The sequence below is a fragment of the Helianthus annuus genome, chromosome 9, assembly GCF_002127325.2.
Source record: "Helianthus annuus cultivar XRQ/B chromosome 9, HanXRQr2.0-SUNRISE, whole genome shotgun sequence".
NCBI classification, from domain to species: Eukaryota; Viridiplantae; Streptophyta; class Magnoliopsida; order Asterales; family Asteraceae; genus Helianthus; species Helianthus annuus.
The window spans coordinates 117700555-117725986 of record NC_035441.2 but is presented as its reverse complement, the minus strand read 5'-3'; the positions used below and the strand labels follow the sequence as shown (position 1 = coordinate 117725986).

Sequence of the window (25432 nt, the reverse complement as noted above, 5' to 3'; positions counted from 1 at the left end):
TTTATCAAAACTATTTTCTTCCTGAATTGTGCTTACAAAGTTTGTGTTTATTTCCGCTGCACTTAATGTTTAAATCATGCAAACAAACACAATTATGAGAGCCTCCGATCCTAACAGTTGAGATCAATGATAAATCACATACAAGAAGCATGCGGGTTAGAACAAATCAAGAAGGAGCCAACAATTATTTATGAAGACAATGCTGCTTGCATAGCTCAGATCAGAGAAAGTTACATCAAGGGTGATCGAACAAAGCACATCTCACCAAAGTTCTTCTCAACATATGACTTGTAGAAAGAATGGGAAATTGATGTTCGCCAGATCAAGTCAAGTGAAAATTTAGCTGGCCTGTTCACAAAATCTTTACCAAGAAGCAGTTTCGAGCAACTATCACACAAGATCGGTCTCCGCAGATTGAAAGATGTTTGTTAAATTCAGGGGGAGAATTATACATACTGTACTCTTTTTCCCTTAACTAAGTTTTGTCCCAATGAGTTTTCTTAGTAAAGTTTTTAATGAGGCAGTACAAATGATCTAGTAGTATCAATTTATTTATTCAGATCCTGAAGTACCTATTTAACATCTTCCTGAAGTATGTTGTTAAACTGTGTATAATTCTAAATGTCTGAGAGGGAGTGTTATAAACCAGACATTTTAGGCCCAACCCATTAATCATGGGCTTTAGAGTTTATAGTTATGTTTATCTATATATTGTAATGTTGAATAGAATGAACGATAGAATTCAGTTTATCTCTATTTCTCTTTGATTTTTATCAAATAGACATATATTATTACAAAAAAAATGGATATATCTATACATATAATAAAGTAAATCATATGGGGTACACATGGCGCTCTATGAGGTGATCTCAATAGTTTTTTCCCGCCTAAATAAATAGATATAGATAATATTTGTTAATAAGATTTAAATAAAAAATATATTATTTTAATCCATAAATTTTATCTTTTTATCTTTTACCCTAAACAAATTGATATAAATAATATTTGTTAATAAGATTCAAATAAAGAATATATCCTAAACAAATAGATATAGATAATATTTGTTAGTAAGATTCAAATAAAGAATATATTATTTTAATCTATGAATTTTGTATTTTACTATTTTTATTCTATTTATATATATATATATATATCCTGTCTTTACTTTATAATAGGTATTAATAAAATTGAATTATAATAAAATAAGCATAGGTAACTCATGGCATCTACTAATTTTTAGATTTTTAATGTAAAAATATAAATGAAAATACATGTAATAATTTTATCTTTTTATCTTTTACTGTTTTGTTTTCCATTTATATTTATCCATTTTATTATTTGGTATATAAAATTAAATTTATTCAACACGTGCAATACACAGGGTTTTTTTAAAGATAATTTTTTATTATTTAGTATATGAAATTACATTTATTCAAAGTGTGCAAGACACAGGTTTTTAAAGATGTAACTTTTTTTTATATATACAATTTTATTTATTCAACCCGTACAACACACGTGATTTTTAAAGGTATAACTTTTTTTATTATTTAATATATAAAATTACATTTATTCAACCTGTGTAATACACGAGACTTTTTAAAGATATACAAACTTACACTTATTATTTGACATACAAAATTACATGTATTCAGTCCCTGCTTCAACATGTACAATACACGAGTGATTTTTTAGTGATATAACTTTTTCATTATTTGGTATACAAAATTACATTTATTCAACCTGCATAATACATAGGGTTTTTAAAGATATAACTTTTTTTATTATTTGGTAAATAAAGTTATATTTATTCAACCCGTACAATACATGAGGTTATATAATAAAAGAAATAAAATGGGGACATTTTCCATTAGGTTGAGATGAATGTATTGATACCAAGACTTTTCTTTTGAATAAGTAACGCACACAAAATAGTAAAACTGAGTAAAAAAAAAGAATTAAAATAGTTGTATGTTTCTTTAGGGAATATTGGATTTCAATAATAACAACTATTCTTCGTTGGCCACCAACAGTCTCAACTTAAAAAATAACCACTGACCGTTCCAACTATTAACATATTGGCGATCAGACCTTAGATTGGACCTTTAGGAACCTTTTTCCGACGATCAGAGACTAACAACATTAGGTTTTCGTTAGTCAGAGTCCATTGGATGTTAATAGTTGTGACAACTAGTAGTTATTTTTAAAATTGGAACTGTTAGCGGGCCAACGGCGAATAATTGAGATTATTAAAATCCAATATTCCTTTCTTTAGTTCAACTTTCCCAAGTTTTATTGGTGTGAATCTAGATGACTTTGTTTTTTATTTTATAATTTTAGGAGGTTTATCCCCATGAAATTCAATGTTATTAAAGGTTTGTCCCATGAAATTCAATGTTATTAATGACAACCGATGAATTTATCATATATGTTCAATCAAAACTATCAAGTGTAGATTAAAATTAATAAATATTTATAAATAATAAATTATATCGTTTTCATTAATCAACCCGTGTAACACACGAGGAATGCTTCCAATTTATCTATTTAACATTTACTTTTTTATTTATTTTTCAAACACATATTCTAATTTGTTGTATCATAATCTATAACTTATAACAATTTCTTAATTTACTTTTTTATTTTCATTGTTTTCTTCAATTCAATTCATCTCCATCCGACATTCTTATTTTATTTACGCTTTTATATATTTTTTTATTAAAGATTAAAGATCATATCGCGAACTGTCCTTTTCTTATATTTTACTTCTATTTTCTTTTAGTTATTTACGTTACTTTTACATTATATCTACATTTCTACTTAAAATTTTATTAAAAATCGGTATCCCTTCGTTGCAAATGCGAGTGTAGCTCACTATTATATAATCTCGCAGTAACGTGCGGGTTAGCGTCAACTCGTTCATCACAAATAGAAACTCTAGTCAAAGCTAAATCAAACTCTTGGCATAATTCCACAAGTGATCCTATCTGCCTAATTGATGCTAAGGCTGCCATAGCATTTTGATCCATAATCAAAGCAAACCTAGTGGAAATGAATCCTTTAAAGTCATTCTATGTCATACCCTCAATAGAACCACCCCTAGATTTAACAAATGACTGATGCCACAACAAAACAATATCTTCAAGGTGTATAATGACTAGCGGCGAAGCTTGAGATTTCCGACCGGGGCGGGGTCGAAAACGTATATACCCAAAAATTTCTATAGAACCAGGGGGTCGAAAACGTACATACTCAATAATTTCTATACGAAAACCACATATATTACACTACTGAGTGGAAAGTTCGGGGGATTTCTTCCACTTGTACAGACAATTGTAACGAAGTTTGATTTAACCGACTCTTCATTGTATCAATTTCTACCTTCATTGTTGTTTTAATTGCCTCTAATCAAGTCAAGTTCATGCATGTTGCAGTTTCTAGTCTCTGCAACACTGCATCATGATCCATAATTCGCTGTTCCAAAGATCGATTTCAAGTTCCATTATCAGCTATGGAATTGACCGAACAATGATCAATTCAGAATTGAAGTGAAATGGAATGAAATTGATCGAACAATTGATCAATTTCCAATGAATCGAAACAACTATACCGATTGATTGAATGAATTGAGTGAAATTGAAGCTGGATTTAGGTGAATTAGAGAAGAATTTGAGAAAGAGGAAGAAGATTCGATCAAACCAATCGTATTCGTTATTACCGTTCAAATCTGTTCAAGTACAACCGTCTAACTACCAACCAACCAAAGTAAATCTTTACAAAACAACCCTTCAACTATCACATTATTACAATTAACCTCCAGACCTTATTAAAATTCTATATTATTACAACATGGTCCCTGTACAATTCCTATTGTAACAATAACCTGTTAGCCAGTAATATCCTTGCAATATTTAGGGCTGTTTAAAAAGCCCGTAGCTCGAGGCTCGCTCGAAGTTCGTTTGAAAAAAGCTCGGCTCGAAGTCAGCTCGTTTTTAAACGAGCTGGCTCGGCTCGGTTTGTAAACGAGCCGAGCCCGAGCCAAAGTAGGTTCGGTTCATGGCTCGCTCATTAGTAGGCCCGTTGGCTTGCTCGTTTAAATTAAACCCCAAATTATGTGTGTGAGTGTGTGTTTATATACATATATATTCTAATATATCTAAGCATTGTTGTTTAATTAGTAATATGGTTACTTTTTTATCGAAAGAAATAGATTGTTAAGCTACAGTTTTAATTAGAGTAAACTTCCGTTTTGCTCCTTATGGTTTGTTCACTTTAACGGTTTTGCTCCAAACCTTTAAAAATAGCCATTTTGCTCCCTGATGTTTCGGCTCCCCGCCTCTAACTCCATCCAAATTGTTTGTGTTTCCGTTTTGCTCCCCGCAGGGAGCAAACTGGCAACAAAACCAAAACATCAGGGAGTAAAATGGCTATTTTTAAAGGTTTGGGGTAAAACTGTTAAAGTGACCAAACCATAGGGAGCAAAACGGAAGTTTGTGGCTCGATAAAAAACCGTTGTTACTTACCTTGTCATTTTATTTTGATCTCGCCACTTCTGCCATTCCAATCCTTCAATTTATTGGGGTAAAACCGTTAAAGTGACCAAACCACATGAATTAACCAACATCACCCTTGCCTCTATGCCCAATCTCGAAGCCTACTGCCAGAAAATCCGAGAACTTTCCGACCAATTAGTTGCAGTCGATTGCCCTTTCAGTAACACCCAACGGATTCTTCATCTTGATAATGGCCTTCCCCGAGAATACGATACAACCGCATCCATTCTCAATCAGAACTTACCGCCATGGGAACAGGCGGTTGAACAATTGCAAGCATAATCCCGTCGAATCGCAGCAAGAGAAGCACGAAACCTAACTCCCATCGTTGCTGCTGTCACATCCCAACCGGAGAATCGCCGTTCGAACAACCAACCAACCACCGCTTTCAAACAGAGACAACCACCGCTGCCAGGGGAACAACCACCGTGACCAGAACAGAGGAAATCGTTCCTCTAATCGAGGTTCAAGAAACTCTCAACAATAGCCCTATCAGGCCTATCCCCCTGATGTCCCGCATTGGGCTCCTCAGCAGGCCTACGGCCCATTTTGGTCACCCCCTCCATGCCCTTTTCCAACCCAATTGGGCTCCTCAGCAGTGGGGCTCTCGGCCCAGTTCCAGACCCAGCAGCAACAACTCACAAGGCCCCTCCAATAACCATCAAGCACAGGCCCACTTGGCTGGGGTTGATCCACTGGAACCCACCAGCTTAGCAAATGCGGTTCAGGCACTTTCATTGGACTCCGGGTCTCGCAACAACGAACAATGGCATTTCGAGACAGGTGCATCATCTTACATTACTTTTGATCCTCATAAATTAGATACTTTTTCCACTTATTCTGTCCATATTTGTAGGCAATGGTCACAAACTTCCAGTTAATGGGATCAGGATCTTCCACAATTCCTACATCCACTAAACCCTTACACCTAAAATCCGTTTTGTTTAACCCTAATATCATTAAAAACCTTGTTTCTATGCGAGAATTTAATGTTCATAACAATACTTCCATTGAATTTGACCCCTTTGGTTTCTCTGTGAAGGATTTCACGGATGGCACTATCCTAAGTCGTCACAACAGTACCAGTGATCTCTATTCGCTCACTCCCAATGCTTCCGTGACAGTTTGTCTTGCTTCAGTAAAAGATTCTCCTTTTCGGCATCACCGACTTAGACATCCGGGCCAACCCGTTATGGAGTTTCTCAATTCGAAGCATTTTATTTCTTACAATAAACCAAAATTACCTTTTATTTGTTAGTCTTGTCAATTGTCCAAACATAAACGGTTGCCATTTTTCGATTCTACCACTCAGCCCAACACCGGCCATTCTCATAGTCCAGCCCTGTTACACCCTTAATTCTATACTAGTATTAACTATCTATTTCATATCAAAAGCCATCAAAATGTACATAAGTTTCGAAACCTTTACTAATTAGCCTACTAAGAACAAAAGTAGAACGTAATATTGTTGTTAAAACTTTGGTTACAACAAAAGAAACATTGTTAAACAAGTTTAACATAGCGGAAGCTTTGAAGTGGAGTGTTCGGTTCATCTATCTTGTCGCTTGATCGCCATCCATGACTTCTAGTTACCTAAGAATCAACAATTAGATCGTTAGTTCTTGATGTTTAAGAATGATAAGGTTTTAAAGCTTAACACCCATTTAAAAAGAATAAGAATATAATAGTGTTCCAGGCTCCACCGTAAATTACGGTACCACCGTAATTTACGGTGAGTGCTGGAAATTCCTGGTTACACCGTAACACAGGAGAGAACCACCATAAATCAAAAACCCTCTACCGTAAATTACGGTGACACCGTAATTTACGGTAGCACCTGGGAATTTATGCTTTTGTTTGGTTTGAGCATTTCAACCAAAATTCCAACTTTCGGTTTTCAACATCCTGCATTATCAAGTAGTAAAGGTCTAATATTTCTAGTACATCATACTATAGCCGCTACATACATCAATTTATCATGTACGGAATATGGATCATGTTTACTTGATTGTTTGACCCGTTTGGCTTGCCTACGGAAATTCCTTCCTTCTTGGCAACTACCAACGAGCTAAATTCGTCATTCATGCTAGTATTCAAATATGACAACGCCTTCGCTCCAATCAAATTTAACTAGAAACTTGATGAACAACTACAACGATCTAAATTTACATAATGTAACGAGACATGTTACATACCTTTCAAAGCGAGCCCTTCAAACGAGCGTCCACACCGGTTTGTCCACTAGATGCCCCGGCTTCTTTTCCTAAAGAGTTCAAGCACTTTATGTTTAGAACTCCATGTTTTACTCACATAACGCACGTTCGTGATACTTCGTATTTATGCGTTTAAACTTTACAATTCAGTTTTCTTTTAAAACCTTCTTTGAGGCATTTCAACGAACATTATGAAGGCAGAATTTCTATTTCATTAGTTTTTATGTTTATAAGTTGCTAACTAGCCAACTTATCTTCAATTAAGCTATCACATGCCATGTAAACATCACCTCTTTCCTGAAACTATCTTCTAAGGTCAATTTTACTAGAATAACCTCTATGAACCCTAGAAATCATCATCACCTTATAAAACCCACAACCCACCTTCAAGGTGTTCATGGAGTTTTCTGAATTTAGTCATGAATTCACATGTAATTGGTTGAATTTAACTTCTAAACACCAAATTGATTCTAAATTAACCAAATAACACTCATGCAACATCAAATTTCCAGATTTCACAATATCATAAGAATTTCAAGCAAAGAATTAACACAAGTTTTTACATACCTTGGAATCCTCTCGTGATGAGGATCACCAATCTATGTTTAGATTTTGTTTTTGATCAGATTTGAGCCTTCAATTTGATGTTTTAGTGAGTTTAGGGTTTTGGATTGGGGGTGTCGCCCCCTTCTGCTCTCTTGATCGACCAACACTCCAAAATTTGGAGTGTTTGGTTACTAATTGTTAATTAGTTTCAATTTTTGACAATTCCAGCCCCTCAACTTTGTTCCACACTTTATTTAATGGGTTTTAACCTTTTATGAGTTATTTCTAGTCTATCAACTAACTAGGTTAAAGGTTCCTAGTTAGTAAATTCCCGTTTATTAATATTTTATAATTTTAACATAAAGTTTTATATTTTCGGGGTGTTACAAGTCCACCCCCCTAAAAAGGGGTTTCGTCCCCGAAACCGAATTTACATACCAAATAATGTAGGGTGGAGTCGCCGCATTTCTTCCTCGGACTCCCATGTGGTGTCTGACCCTTTTCTGTGCTCCCATTTGACTTTGACTTGACTTAATATCTTGTTCCTCAAACTTTTCTCCTTACGATCTAAAATCGCAATTGGTTTTACCGCATAGTTGAGGCTGTTATCCACCTCGATGTCATCGTAGTGGACATGAGCAGTTTCTTCGGCCAAACATTTTCGAAGATGTGATACGTGGAATGTACTATGAATTCCGCTCAACTCTTCAGGTAATTCAAGTCGATAAGCCACTTTACCGACCCGTTCAGTGATTCTAAAAGGCCCAATAAATCTCGGGCTTAACTTTCCCCTTTTTCTGAATCTGATGATACCCTTCCATGGGGAAACCTTTAGCATGACCATATCGCCAACCTGAAACTCAATTGGCCTTTTTCTTTTATCTGCGTATGCCTTTTGCCGGTCTTGAGCCGCTTTCAAGTGTGCCCGAACTATATCAATTTTAGCGTTTGTAGCTCGGATTATATCGGTTGGCGCTAGCCCCCGCGGACCCACTTCTCCCCAACAAACCGGGGTCCGACACTTTCTGCCATATAATAGCTCATACGGGGCCATTTTAATGCTCGCGTGATAGCTATTGTTATATGCGAATTCGACCAAAGGTAAATGAACATCCCAACTACCCCCAAAGTCGATAATGCAAGCCCGTAGCATATCACCCAATGTCTGTATTGTTCTTTCGCTCTGCCCATCCGTTTGTGGATGGTAAGCAGTGCTAAGGAACAATTTAGTTCCCATCTGTTCTTGGAATTCACGCCAGAATTTTGAAGTAAACCGGGTATCTCTGTCTGACACAATGGATATCGGTACTCCATGTCTTGCTATGATCTCGTTGGTGTAAACCTCCGACATTTTCTCCGAAGTATAAGTCTCACGAATGGGAATAAAGTGAGCGCTTTTGGTTAACCTATCCACTACTACCCAAATAGCATCAAAACCACGACTTGTTTTAGGCAGTTTGGTCAATAGGTCCATCGTAATTTGCTCCCATTTCCAAACCGGAATTTCTAACGGTTGAAGTTTACCATATGGTTTTTGGTGTTCAGCCTTGACTTGTAGGCACGTCAAACACTTCTCCACGTACTTCACCGTATCCCGCTTCATTCCGGGCCACCAATAGTTTTGCTTCAAGTCGTGATACATCTTGGTCGCTCCCGGGTGAATGGAATAACGGGATTTATGAGCTTCATCGAGTAGAAGCTTTTTAACCCCACATGTGTTAGGGACCCATATTCTATTAAAGCGAGTCTTCAGGCCGTGACTGCCCACCTCTAGGTCCTTAACTTGGCCGATAATTCTTTCCTTTTTCCAGTTTTCTGTCTTTACAGCTTCATCTTGTGCTTCTCGAATTTGTTCAAGCAAGCTCGAAGTCACAACCAGTTGCATTGATCGTACCCGTATTGGGGTATAATCCGATTTACGGCTTAGCGCATCGGCCACTACATTAGCCTTTCCCGGGTGATATCGTATTTCACAATCGTAATCCTTCACCGTTTCTAGCCACCTCCTTTGTCGCATATTCAACTCCTTCTGATCGAAGAAGTATTTCAAACTCTTGTGGTCTGTGAATATGGTGCACTTTACTCCGTACAAGTAGTGCCTCCATATTTTTAATGCAAACACTACCGCCGCCAACTCGAGGTCGTGCGTAGGATATTTCTGTTCGTGTACCTTTAATTGCCTCGAGGCATAGGCTATAACCTTGCCCCGTTGCATCAATACACATCCGAGTCCCGATAGTGAAGCATCCGAATAAACCTCCATGTCTTCAACCCCGTCCGGTAGTGTTAGTACCGGAGCTTGAGTTAACTTTTCTTTTAACGTTTGAAACGCTTTCTCTTGTTCAACACCCCAGATGAATCTTTCTGTCTTTCGGGTCAGCTTGGTTAGTGGCGACGCGATCTTGGAGAAGTCTTGAATAAATCTCCTATAGTATCCCGCAAGTCCCAAAAAGCTTCTAATTTCAGAAGGGTTCTTTGGGGAATTCCATTTTGACACCGCCTCAATCTTTGACGGATCCACCAGTACTCCGTCAGCACTTATAATGTGGCCAAGAAATTGTACCTCTCGTAACCAAAAGGCACATTTAGAGAATTTTGCGTATAGCTTCTCTCGTCTAAGGGCCTCTAACACTTCTTGTAGGTGATGTGCGTGTTCAGCTTCACTTTTCGAATATACCAATATGTCATCGATAAACACGATGACCGACTTATCCAGCATCGGTTTGCAAACCCGGTTCATGAGGTCCATGAAAGCCGCGGGCGCGTTTGTTAGTCCGAATGACATTACAAGGAATTCGTAATGTCCGTATCTCGTGCGGAAAGCCGTCTTTGGCACATCTTCTTCTTTGACCCTTAATTGGTGATACCCCGATCTAAGATCAATTTTGGAAAACCAATTCGCACCTTGTAGTTGGTCGAATAAATCGTCTATTCTCGGGAGCGGGTATCGATTCTTTACCGTGAGTTTGTTTAACTCCCGGTAATCGATACACATGCGCATACTCCCGTCTTTCTTTCTCACGAACAATACCGGTGCGCCCCAAGGAGACACACTCGGCCTTATGAATCCCTTGTCAAGCAGGTCTTGGATTTGGGACATCAATTCTTGCAATTCTGACGGCGCAAGTCGATACGGGGCTTTTGCTACGGGTTTCGCGCCCGGAATCAATTCGATCCCGAACTCTACTTCCCGTTCGGGCGGTATTCCCGGCAAATCTTCCGGAAAAACATCTTCATAATCTCGTACTACCGGTACATCTCCAATCTTTCGTGATTCTTTTTCGGGTTCATTTGCGTATATCATAAATGCTTTGCATCCTTGCTTCATTAGCTTGTGAGCTTTCAACATTGAGCATACAATGGGATTGCCTCCTTTTTCACCATAGATGGTGACGTGTTTCCCGCTCGGAGATGTCAGTTTTATCTCTTTACGGAAACACACGACTTTTGCGTGGTGTCGAGATAGCCAATCCATCCCAACGACGACTTGAAATTCTCCCATTGACATCGGGATTAGATTTATCAAATATTCTTCATCGTCAATGCTCAGTTTGCAATTTTCACATACATCGCAAACAATAAAACTTTTATTATTACCTATCTCTACTTCTAAGGGCACAGGTAATTTAGTTAGAATAAATGAAGGATGTCGAATAAATCCATATGAAACAAAGGATTTATTCGCACCCGTATCAAATAACACACGTGCAGGAATCGAGTTTACAGTAAATATACCTGAGACCACGTCAGGTTCAATCTTTGCTTCAGCGGCTGTTAGTTGAAAAGACCTCGCCTTTGCTTTGGGGGCTTCACCTTTCTGTTCCTGCCCACCCTTATTTTCAACCAACTCCGGGCACTCTGCTTTCTTATGACCCGTTCGGTAACAATTGTAACAAACCGTTACCTTCTCCGGGCATGATAAGGCTATATGTCCCGTTTTCTTGCATATAGGACAAGGCTTATCCTTGTAATGACATTCGCCTTTATGGCCCTTCCCGCAAATTTTGCAACCCGGTGACCCGCCTTTCGTATCAGACTTCTTTGAGCTCTCACTCGTTCGTGCCTTTTTGGTAGGGCTGGGATTTACATCAGGTGCCCTCCGTTCACCCCTTTCGATACTCTTTTTCAGCTCTATTTCCCTTTCCCGAGCAGCGTTTATAATCTCGGTAAGGGTCTCGTATTTAGAAGGGGTGATAAACTCTCTATACTCGGCACTCAACATGTTATGATAATAATATATCCTTTGTTCTTCGTTTGTTACAAGATCATCACAAAACTTCATTTTATCCATAAACGTTGCCGTGATCTTGTCTATGGTCTCGTTTTTGTGCCTGAGCTGCATGAATTCTTGCTTGATTTTATTCATAACCGCTTTGGGGCTATGATGCTTCAGAAATGGCGTCTTGAATTCATCCCAAGTCATGATCTTAACAGCCTCAGCACCGATCTCTCTCTTCTTGTTATCCCACCAATCTTTTGCTTGATTTCTTAGTTGACCCGTACCATAGGCCACATAGTCATTTACATCACAATGGGTTCTCTCGAATACCCCTTCGATGTCACTTAGCCATCTTTGGCACACTATTGGGTCAACCTCCCCATTGTATACCGGTGGTTTGCAAGCCATGAATTCCTTGTATGAGCAAGGTTTTCTCCCTCCATGTTTTTCCTTTTCAAGTTTTGAGTCGTCTTCTAATTTCTTGATTCTATCTTCTACCATTGATAGAACTGTATTTTGAATTCTATCAATGAAGCCTGCCAGACTGTTTTCGATTGCCTTTCCAACCTCTTCGGCAATCGCCTCTCTGACTTGTTCGGTGACTCTTGGCACCGCATCATCGTTACCTTTATCAGCCATCTTCGTTTCTGAAATGTTTACACAAGTTGTTAAAACATTCCATTTATAACACATGCTGTTCTTGTTTGATTCTATCAAGTTCATAACTTGATTTAGTTATTCTTGTTGTTGATTCAATCAAGTTCACAACTTGATTTGATTGTTCTTGCTGTTGATTCAATCAAGTTCACAACTTGATTTGATTGTTCTTGCTGTTGATTCAATCAAGTTCACAACTTGATTTGATCGTTCTTGCTGTTAATTGAGCTTACTTGCTCATTTCATGCATGTGAATTCATTTCTCATTCTTTACATAATATAAGGTTTATTAACTGAAATTAGTTCTTACCGGATGGTCGATCAAGCTTGAACCGAACACTTATTGACAACCGAGGCTCTGATTACCAACTTGTTACACCCTTAATTCTATACTAGTATTAACTATCTATTTCATATCAAAAGCCATCAAAATGTACATAAGTTTCGAAACCTTTACTAATTAGCCTACTAAGAACAAAAGTAGAACGTAATATTGTTGTTAAAACTTTGGTTACAACAAAAGAAACATTGTTAAACAAGTTTAACATAGCGGAAGCTTTGAAGTGGAGTGTTCGGTTCATCTATCTTGTCGCTTGATCGCCATCCATGACTTCTAGTTACCTAAGAATCAACAATTAGATCGTTAGTTCTTGATGTTTAAGAATGATAAGGTTTTAAAGCTTAACACCCATTTAAAAAGAATAAGAATATAATAGTGTTCCAGGCTCCACCGTAAATTACGGTACCACCGTAATTTACGGTGAGTGCTGGAAATTCCTGGTTACACCGTAACACAGGAGAGAACCACCATAAATCAAAAACCCTCTACCGTAAATTACGGTGACACCGTAATTTACGGTAGCACCTGGGAATTTATGCTTTTGTTTGGTTTGAGCATTTCAACCAAAATTCCAACTTTCGGTTTTCAACATCCTGCATTATCAAGTAGTAAAGGTCTAATATTTCTAGTACATCATACTATAGCCGCTACATACATCAATTTATCATGTACGGAATATGGATCATGTTTACTTGATTGTTTGACCCGTTTGGCTTGCCTACGGAAATTCCTTCCTTCTTGGCAACTACCAACGAGCTAAATTCGTCATTCATGCTAGTATTCAAATATGACAACGCCTTCGCTCCAATCAAATTTAACTAGAAACTTGATGAACAACTACAACGATCTAAATTTACATAATGTAACGAGACATGTTACATACCTTTCAAAGCGAGCCCTTCAAACGAGCGTCCACACCGGTTTGTCCACTAGATGCCCCGGCTTCTTTTCCTAAAGAGTTCAAGCACTTTATGTTTAGAACTCCATGTTTTACTCACATAACGCACGTTCGTGATACTTCGTATTTATGCGTTTAAACTTTACAATTCAGTTTTCTTTTAAAACCTTCTTTGAGGCATTTCAACGAACATTATGAAGGCAGAATTTCTATTTCATTAGTTTTTATGTTTATAAGTTGCTAACTAGCCAACTTATCTTCAATTAAGCTATCACATGCCATGTAAACATCACCTCTTTCCTGAAACTATCTTCTAAGGTCAATTTTACTAGAATAACCTCTAAGAACCCTAGAAATCATCATCACCTTATAAAACCCACAACCCACCTTCAAGGTGTTCATGGAGTTTTCTGAATTTAGTCATGAATTCACATGTAATTGGTTGAATTTAACTTCTAAACACCAAATTGATTCTAAATTAACCAAATAACACTCATGCAACATCAAATTTCCAGATTTCACAATATCATAAGAATTTCAAGCAAAGAATTAACACAAGTTTTTACATACCTTGGAATCCTCTCGTGATGAGGATCACCAATCTATGTTTAGATTTTGTTTTTGATCAGATTTGAGCCTTCAATTTGATGTTTTAGTGAGTTTAGGGTTTTGGATTGGGGGTGTCGCCCCCTTCTGCTCTCTTGATCGACCAACACTCCAAAATTTGGAGTGTTTGGTTACTAATTGTTAATTAGTTTCAATTTTTGACAATTCCAGCCCCTCAACTTTGTTCCACACTTTATTTAATGGGTTTTAACCTTTTATGAGTTATTTCTAGTCTATCAACTAACTAGGTTAAAGGTTCCTAGTTAGTAAATTCCCGTTTATTAATATTTTATAATTTTAACATAAAGTTTTATATTTTCGGGGTGTTACAAGCCCTTTCCATCAGTCCGCAAAACACCAATCCTTTCCCTAACAGCCCACTCGGCCCAAACCCACCTCCCATCAACCCGATACCATCCCCTCTCCCAAATCCGACAAATATTAACCCACAATCACCTCACCCGCAGCCGCAACACTCCACCCACTCCATGCAAACCCGATCCAAATCGGGTATCCATAAACCTCGCCAACCTCTATCTCTTAATACTGAAACCTCTCCTACCATTTCACCACTGCCCAAATCTCACCTTTCTGCTCTCACCGACCCTAACTGGAAGGATGCCATGGTTAACGAATATAAAGCTCTATTAGAAAATAACACATGGGAATTAGTACCTAGACCGAGTAATGCACCTGTTATCCATTGCATGTGGTTATTTAAGCACAAATTTCATGCTGATGGAAATTTGGAACGACATATGGTTCGCCTTGTGGTCAATGGCAAAAGTCAAACTGTTGGTATCGACTGTGATGACACTTTCAGTCCTGTCGTAAAATCTACTACGATCCGCACTGTTCTTAGCTTAAATGTGTCCAAAGCCTAGCCTATTCATCATCAACTGGATGTTAAAAATGCCTTTTTGCATGGGCATCTTAAAAAATCTGTCTACATGTCTTAACCACCAGGGTTCACGTCTTCTTAAGATCCTGAACATGTATGTAAGCTTCAGAAATATCTCTACGGCTTGAAACAAGCCCCACGGGCCTGGCACCAATGTTTTGCAGGGTTTATATCTAGATGTGGTTTCAAAAGCAGTGTATGTGACACCTCTTTATTCGTCTATCGCAAGGGTGATCAAATGGCCTACCTTCTTTTATATGTGGACGATCATCCTCACCGCTTCAAGTGACTCTCTTCTCAAAAGCATCATTAAGTCACTATCCACCGAGTTCAACATTACCGATCTTGGTCAACTACACCATTTTCTCGGCATCGTCATCCACAAACAACAAGATGGGATTTTTTGTCACAATCCACATATGCAGCTGACATTCTATCCCGTGCCAATATGTCCACCTGTAACCCAGTCAGCACCCCAGTTGAGGTCAGCTCCAAACTCAGCGCCACACACGGCACTCCTTTTTCAGATGGTTCTTTATACAGGAGTTTGGCTGGCGCGCTACAGTACCTTACCATCACACGACCGGACATCTCCTATGCAGTTCAACAAGTATGTCTCTTCATGCATGCCCCTCGCGAGCCTCACTTTCAGTTGTTGAAACGCATCCTCCGGTACATCAAGGGAACTCTCTCTCAGGGTCTACACATCACACCTTCCTCGTCCGTTAAGCTGACCGCCTACTCGGATGCAGATTTAGGGGGGTGCCCTGACTCCCGACGTTCGACCTCTGGCTACTGCGTTTATCTTGGCGACAACCTAATTTCTTGGTCATCTAAATGCCAATCCACTATCTCCAGGTCTAGTGCCGAAGCCGAATATCGAGGGGTAACCAACACGGTAGCCGAAACTTGCTGGATACGGAACCTATTGCTTGAACTCCATGTACCGGTCCGACATGCCACCATTATCTACTGTGATAACATCTCTACCGTATATTTAGCTGAAAACCCAGTACAACATCAACACACCAAACATGTCGAATTAGATATCCACTTTGTGCGAGAGAAAGTCAGACTTGGTGACATCAAAGTTCTCCATGTGCCGTCTGATTATCAATATGCAGACATTTTCACCAATGGCTTACCTAAACACCTATTTCAACGTTTTCGGTCCAGTTTATGCCTTCGCCCTTCTTCGGCTCAAACTGCGGGGGACTGTTAGCCAGTAATATCCTTGTGATATTATTGGCATGTATCTTCTCAATATTGTATACCGATATTTTAGTTAGTATTGATTGTTATTTCCGTGTATAGTTCTTGATTAGTCTCTCAATCTTGTATTATATAATATGTATCATTTGTTAATGGAAATCAAGGAAATACAACATTTTACATAACCTACAAAATGGTTCATTTCTAAAAAATGGTTCCGAATCAAACCATATTATAATTAGGTGATATTGTTATTTCAATCCGCGTTTTTACCATGGGAATCTGTTAAAACTCACAAAGCCTACCAATACTTTGCTAACCGTGGAGACACATGAATGGCAACTTACACCAGGCAAATGACTTGAATATATTGTTTTGGGAGTCAAGACATCCCAATAAAAGTATACAATTTTCACCTAACCGATCTTAGAATACAAAATATCCAAACCAGACAAGCAATCCGGATCAGACGATACGATTTTGTCCAAATACCGAGCACCTCACTCAAAAGATACCAACATGTATTTTTAACTTACTTTCCATGAAAGTTTCATGTATGACCCAAATTCCTACTACTTTTTATCGTCGTTGAGTGTTTAATCTCAGGTAGCCCATGAATTCAAAGTCAATGTGTGGCGCCTTTAAATCCCCAAAATAGTTGAGATTTATGCACTAGTAAACAAAGGAGTACCACAGATGACCGCTATTGGAAGTATGCCATTAGTAAAGGTGGTTACTGACGGAATAAGTGCTGTTGGAAAAATGGCCGAGGGACATCTCCTTTGTGAAAAGTTTTGGATGGAATTTAGTAAGTGATCACCGGTGGTTTTAATAGACAATATATTTGTAGATATAATTCTGTATTTATTATTGTTTCTTTATCACTATAATATTCCCTTATTTACGGGATTGTAATTATCTATATAATGGAAACCCCAAGAGGGAGAGGATCAAGGATCCATTTGTTTCATGATATCAAGAGACCAGGAACCCTAATCCCCCAATTTTTTTCTCCTCCCTCCCTCTTATCGGCGGCTGGATTTTCTTCTAAATAGCCGACCACCAATTTGTTTCCCCTTGCTTTTCCCCTCATCCTCGCAGCTACATTCCTCCTCACCATGGACACGAAACTGCACCCCACCGTCACCGTGTCCAGTATTACCAACCTCATCCCCATCAAACTCGAGATGGACACCGGTCACTGGCCCTCTTGGTCCGAACTGTTCAAAACCACCTGCAAAGCCTACCAAGTTCACGATCACCTTCTCCTTCGCCCACTACCCGCTACCCCTGCTCCCGCGGATAAAGACAAAACGTCAGACTCCTCTGCTGCCGCCGACGCCGCCTCGGAAAGACTTGATTCCATTGTTCTTCAATGGATATATGGTGCAATTTCTCAGGACTTTATCCACACCATTGTTGAACCCGGCAAGAACCGCACCGCCCTTCAAGCATGGACCACTCTTGAAAATCTTTTTCAAGACAACAAGAGTACCCGTGCTCTCCACCTGCGCCACCGCTTTACAAACACCCGTCTTAAGAATTTTCAAAGCGTCTCCGCTTACTGCCAAGAACTCAAAATCCTCTCCGATCAATTGGCTAGTGTCGGCCATCCAGTTGACAATGATGGACTCGTCCTGCAACTTATTGCAGGACTAACTTAACAATATGAGAGCATTGGCACCATACTTCAAGGACAGGAACCCATACCACCGTTTTATACGGCTTGATCAAAACACTGCATGGTTGAGTCACGTAAAACGGAATAGGCCCTCCGTGCATCTAAGACAACTAGCACGACCCTCAACACCTCTACTTGCCCCACCTTATCCCCACAGATCACCAAGCCCACCTATGACCGTTCCCAAGGGCGAGGTCGATCCCACGGTCACGGCCGTGGACGAGGCAGACAGACATGGGGATGCGGACAACCTGGTTACAACTCCTGGTCCCATCCCTTCCAACCCTACTGGCCACCGCCCTACGGCCCTTGGCCCAACCTGCCTAATTAGCCAACATACCTGAACTATTGGGCCTCTCCCCCTTGCCCCTACCCTACTTCAAACTCTCGGCCCACAAATAGTTCGAATGGAGCAGGAATCCTTGGGTTGCGACCAGGCCATGCTCACCATACCGCCTACACACCCACTGACATTGGTCAAGCACTTCAGGCTATGGCTCTAACTCCGCCACAGGAACCAACCGGTTACATGGACACCGGTGCCACAGGTAATATGTTTAATACCTCTGTTTATTTTGATTCTTTTTCTAATAATAGCATGGGACAACAAATATTTGTTGGGGATGGCTCAACCATCCCGGTTCTTGGACATGGAAACCAAACACTTCCACCACCCTTCCCCCACTTGTTCTTAAAAACGTCCTTTATGCACCCAAATTACTTAAAAACTTAATTTCAGTTCGTCGGTTCACAACCGACAATTCTGTTTCTATCGAATTTGGCCCTTTTGGTTTTCTTGTGAAGGACTACAAGAGCCAGATCCCTATCCTCCGATGCAACAACGGTGATCTATACCCACTTGTGCTCGGGCCCGGAACCACCACTTTTCCCTCCACCTTTACTGCTATCACTTCCAGCCTATGGCACCAACGTCTTGGACATCCTGGACGAGCACCTTTACATTCATTAAAGTCATCTAGTTACATTAATTTTCCAAGTTTAAATAAAGACCTTTGTCAATCTTGTGTACTTGGTAAAAGTATTAGACTACCATTTGCTAGTTCTGATACTCGTGTCTTCTTTCCTTTTGATCTTATTCATAGTGATTTATGGACTTCTCCTATTTTGAGTTCTAATGGTCATTGATATTACATATTATTTGTTGACGAAGTTACTAATTTTTTATGGACCTACCCCTTGTCGAACAAATCACAAGTCTACACAATTTTTTTTATCAATTTCATAAACAAATTACAACTCAATTTGAACGACCCATTAAAACTTTCTAATGTGATAACGGCCCCGAATACATAAATACATCCTTTCAAACCTTCTTTTCCTCCCATGGCATCCTTTTTAGACGCTCATGTCCACACACTTCATCTCAAAACGGTAAAGCGGAACGTATGATTAGAACTATCAATAATATGGTCCGCACCATCCTCACCCATGCCTCACTACCCAACACCTTTTGGCATCATGCCCTTGAAACCGCCACTTACATCCTAAACATTTTACCCGTCAAACACCTTCAAAATCAAACACCCACCGAACTCCTATACCGACGCACACCATCCTATGAACACTTGCGTGTCTTCGGGTGCCTCTGTTATCCCTTGACCCCCACCACCACCATCCATAAACTCGACCCAGATCCACACCTTGTGTCTTCTTGGGTTACCCGTCCATCCACCGCGGTTACAAATGCTTTAATCTTAAAACCAAACAACTTATTATATCTCGGCACGTGGCATTTGACGAGACAACCTTCCAAGGATTAATTCGTTTTGCATGTGGCATGTGGCGTTCGCACTCAATCTCCATTTGGACGGCGATCAAGGATCCATTTGTTTCAGGTTTACTATACCAACGGATCACTGTAACTTATCTAAGGTCGTTCAAAGTGACCAGTTCGACAGATTACCATCGGAATCATAGCGATGGCATACATCAAGGATAAATTCAATTGGGCCCTCAGGCCGTCAGGTGAGGGCCTTTTACTACTATGGTTTGGTATATGCATTAATGTAGTGATTATAAAAGGTGTAAATCAAGATTTCATCAATCAATATCTTTCGATTCTTGATTGTGATTGTTTAAAGTAGATCGGGAGAATTGAAGTTTGATGTGCAAAGTTGTCTGTAGGGTCTTGCTATGGTAATGCACAAGAATTACAAAGCACTAGCTGTGTTTGAGATGCTGAATAACGCATTGGAGATTGCCCGTCAAAGAAAGAAAGTCATAGACGAGAGAGATATATGAATATTAATCGAACAGATGCATGTCATTAATGTGGTACTTCAAACTTTTAACTTAAACCCATTGTTATTTATACTTTGGTTGTTTGTTTAAGGGTATAATTGTTGACCTATATTGACATTAGACCATGCGTAGTCGTTTGATGAATAATACCCCCACCCTGGGGCGTTTTCTGCCATGTGGCAGTCCAGTCAGCATGGGGGCATTATTGGGCGTTATTGCAAAAGTGGCATAGTGGGAATAATGCCCAATAACGCCCCTTCCAATCATTACACGATTATTTTTTTAATTAAAAACTTAAAATACTGCATTAAATTAAAAAAATACAATACTAGAAATAAAAAAATAAAAACCGACTAAATTAAAAAAAATACATTAGTTTTCGTCTTCGCTTTCTTCATCCTTGCCAACTTCGTCTTCCTCGTCCTTCGTTTTTCTTCACCCTCAGGTGGGATACCGAACCGAACATGCGTGTTGTACCAAATCAACCGTTAACGCGGAATGGTATGGTTCGTAAAGCAATTCTCGTGCATTATTCACTCTTTCTTCCATTGACGCCTGTGGATGCTCCTCCTGAACGGCTTCCGGTACATAATTCTGGCATATCGCCTTTCCTTCGTCTTCCAAAATCATGTTGTGCATGATTATACAAGCGTACATAGCATCTCTCATTTTTTGCTTGGTCCATGCACGACAAGGATTTCTCAAATACTGCCATCGTTGTTTTAGAACCCCAAAGCATGTCTCAATGTCTTTTTGTGAAGACTCTTGAAACTTTTTAAAGTGTGCTCTATTTTCATCGATAGGATCACTAAACGTCTTCACGACAGTCGAATACCTAGGATAAATTCCGTCGCACAAATAATCCATGAGGGTAGTAGTTTCCGTTTGCGTAAAAAGACGCTTTTGGAGCTCTGTCAGAAATCCAGTCATCTAACAACGGAGATTGTTCAAAAACATTTATATCATTGCATGACCTGACCACGCCAAAGTAAGCCGACCAAACCCAAAGGTCCTGTGAGGCAACCGCGTGAAGAATAACAGTAGGTCCTTTTTGGTCACCCCGTGTGTGTTGACCTCGCCATGCAGTCAGACAGTTATCCCAACCCCAATGCATGCAATCAAAGCTCCCGATCATACCAGGCAAACCATGCTCAACCGAATGTACCTCGTAGATCTTTTGAAGGTCGTCCCATGTGGGCGTTCTAAGATAACGCGCACCATACAAATCAATAATACCTTTATAGAAAAAAACGTATACAAACATAAGCTTAAAAAACACTTGTAAACATTATAGTAAAGTATAGGAATTGTACTGCGACAAAAATGCTCCAATGTGTCTCGCGTTGTTTTCTCGGCCATTTTTAAATACTCGTCGTTGATGTCGGTTGTGTTTCCGTAAGCAAGGACTCATAGCGCCGACGTACACTTTTGAATACCGGTAAATCCAAGTGTCCCTTTTGCATCCGCTTTTTGTTTAAAATAATCGTAGTTGGTTTCCAAGTCGTCGACTATGCGTAGAAACGAACGCTTACTCATTCGGAAACGACGCCTAAAAATTTCTGGGTTCGAAAATGTCGGCGCCTCATCAAAATAATCTTTCATCAACCGATCGTGTGTCGCGCGTCGGTCTCGTTCAATATAATCTCTTGTTTTAATTTCAGGTTCGGGCCGACGACAATGCTTCACATATCTCACCGCTAGTTGACAAGCACTCGTAACCGCTTTTTGCTCGACCTCCTCATTGGTGGATTCATCACCATCCGCAAAAAAAACTCTTTGTAGTAAAAATTCACCATGGAAGAGGAACTAGGGGAATCCATATTTTTATAAAATGGTAGTATTTGTATGAGAGTTTTGGTGTGTAAAATTGAAGAAGTTTGTGTATATATATATATATATATATATATATATATAGGGGGAGGTTCATTTGAGAAGAATCTTCTTGCAAGAAGAAAAATAAATTAATGTAGGCCTTATATTTTTTTAATCAATGGTTGTGAATCAACATATAATTTTTGTTTACTTTTAATTAATGTTTTAATTAATAAGGGTAGGATAGACATTTTGATGTAAAATACTAATAAATATTAAAAGGGTTATTCAAGTCTTATCAGTGTCACCATAATTTTCTCCTTCACTACCATTAATTTGTTGGTCCTACACCAATTTTATTAGAAGTGACCAAATTATTTAAAAGTGTTGGGGTCCTACACATATTTTATTATGAGTCGCAAAATTATTTAAAAGTGTTGGAATCCTATGCATTATGTACCTTACACCAAAACATTGTTTTTATTGTGTATGAAGCATTGTTTTTATGGTGTAGGAAACGTTGAATATGTAGGATCATGTGCATGATTGTTTTTATTGTGTAAGGTGAAAAACTATTTTATAGGATGACTCAATTAATGATTAGGGTTCATTAATTTTAATAGAAAAAAAAAGAATATACTCATTAAATGATTTATTCAAATTACCTTTATGTGTCGCAAATTTATGAAAAATGTTGTGGTCCTACACATTCTGTTGCCTACACCCAAACATTTTTTTATGGTGTAGGAAATGTTGTGTTTATGGTGTAAAAAAAGTTGAATATGTAGGATCATGTGCATAATTGTTTTTATTGTGTAAGATGCACATTTTTTTAATAGGATAGACTCATTAAATGACTAGACATTCATTAATTTGAATAACAAAAATAAAGGATAGACTCATTAAATGATTTGTTCAAATTACCTTTGTACCCTTTATTCTTTTTATTCTTAATTTGTAATTTCTTCTCATTTGAACTCTCCACTATATATATATATATATATATATATATATATATATATATATATATATATATATATATATATATATATATATATATACTAGTTTAAGATCCCGCGAGTTTCGCGGGTTGCTTAACACAAACATATAATATCTACTTGCATTGAGATGAACTTTGTAATGAAAGAATTTTTCAATATAAACGTATAATGATATTGAAATAAAAATTATATATAAATGAGTAGCAGGAGCCCACTATCAAAAGGCCGCCCGAAGGCCCACTACGACAAAATCCGTTTGGATTAGATTCGAACTTGAGCCCTCTTATTATAACGAAGAATATGATATTAATCGATGATGTACCTTACTAAGAATATCATTGCATGTGTTCCTCTCACAACGACTCCTCGTTGTTTGGGCCTTCATACATGTACATCTAAACATCAAAACAGAGGAGTTATATATATTTGCAATAAAAAAATTTAAGAAAAAACATAAAACCCCAAACATAGTGATTAAACTTATCAATTGATTACTCAGGGTTTCTAATAAAATAGAGAATCGCCCCTCCACATTGTATATAACATAAGCTTTAGGGAGAACATGCATTATTAATTATTAAATGTAAATATATCAATACGAAGTATAACATAAGTAGCGTTAACATATAATTATGCATTGATTGTCCAGGTTCATTGAACCCACCTCTTTAAGAACATACCATCTTTATCTACAATCAAATCATGCAGCTAATCAATCCCTAATTACACCAAATCTTTAACCCCATTATTAATTTAAATTTGAAATTTGAATTTAAATTATGAATCACTAATCAAAAGAATCCATGGTACCCACATGGAAAGTCAATCAAATAACCTTTTATACGGATTGAACCCGACCCACTGACATGTTCCATGTTAAGTTCTCATCAAAATCAAGATCAAAATTCTATTTGTGCTAGTGGTGAGGCTCGTGATTAAAATTCTATACGGATTAAACCCGACCCACTAACATGTTCCAACAAACTCGTTATTCAATAAATATTTTTTATTTCACACCATTTGAATTCTAATCTCTAACCCATTACAGAAAAAAAATAATATAATTATCAGTTGTTCCATAACAATATCATAACAGTCAAAGAATATAATACATCATTTGCGACCACCATCCCAACACATCATTTGTTATTGAAATAAATATAAAAGTTACTTTTAAATGTAAAATAACCATTTAAAAGCAAGTGTAAAATTAAAAAAAGGCACCTAGTGATTAAAAAAGACATTGTGCAACTTCTGACTCGTTTAACCTGCTTTTGTTAGTATCTAAATCTAGTTATTTACATGTTTGTAGTTAGGAGACCCGAATTAACCCATACTTTGGCCCATTTGATTTCCTTTGTAGGCACACCTTTCATTAGTTCATTGTAAAACAATCCAATGCTACGAGCGCTAAAGTTCCTAGATTGCAGCCTAACACACGCAAATACGCAATACATCTATTGACATCTTTTAAAACGGATCTGCAACCGGAAAAAAAGCTTTTTTAAAACTCTAGCACTAAGAACCAAACCAAGATGCAAAAAAAGGGTACCAGGCCGAATTTTCTGTTTTCTTGGCTTGGGGCCATTCATTTTGAACACCCCTAAACGAACCATGTAAGTCGGGTTACTATCTAATCCAAACTTCGCCTAACTTTCTTAAGTAGAAATTATGCATAAACATGTCTTAATCACTTTTTAGAAGAATAAAATATTAAACTACAAAAATAGTTTAAAAATATTGCAGAAGATAAAGACGCTTGTTAAATATATAGGCACCTTAATGCGGGTTTGCCACATCTATTCAGGTCTTGAGCCTGCTGATTAGCGGTATACAAAAACCAAATGTGGATTACATGTAGGATACATAAAACATTTAATTAGTGGCTTACCCGTCAGGAAGTGAAGGCTTTCCAACACCTGGTTCACAAATGAGGATAGCGTTGCTCTTAGTTCTACTTGAGAAAATCTAGATGCATCTCCGTATCTCATCATCTTATCCTATGACAGAGCCAACTCCCTTTCCCTTCCCTAGCCATGGCTGTCAAGTGTTTACCATACCTCTTAAATGATTCATACTTCCTTCTAGGATCTGAGGTTCAAATATGGCAAAAAGAAAACCTTGTTAGGATCATATGGGTTAGTTCATCACAAATACCAGCTAACAAAAATATATACATGATCTAACATGAATAAAATGTATTCAACTTCCTCTATTAGTTTTTGCCATAATCTAACGGATTCTATTACATGAATAATGTATCCTGATGGAATCTCTAACGGATTCTATATACATTTGTTTATGATGCAAAAAAGACTTTTCCATCACTTATGCTCCAGAATTCATGCATACGCCACCAATTGCAGTAAAAAATCCAATATATGGAGTGTTGGAAATCATTATAACTAATCCAATTACAACTGTTTTGAACAACATATCCTAAATCAAACCAAAAAATAACCATAAATCATATATATATATTCTAATTAGATCTAATATGACCCTAAATCAGTTGTTTATGAATCATATATATA

General features: G+C 38.1%; 1 protein-coding gene across 1 annotated transcript; it reads right to left on the bottom strand.

Moving 5' to 3' along the window:
- Positions 1-20920: 20920 nt before the first annotated feature.
- On the bottom strand, positions 20921-21621 carry LOC118481765. Its single transcript, XM_035977009.1, has 2 exons — positions 21522-21621; positions 20921-21321 (listed from the first exon to the last, which is right to left on the bottom strand). Exons 1-2 carry the CDS (start codon positions 21619-21621, stop codon positions 20921-20923), a joined length of 501 nt encoding a protein of 166 aa, XP_035832902.1.
- Between the last annotated feature and the right edge of the window lie 3811 nt (positions 21622-25432).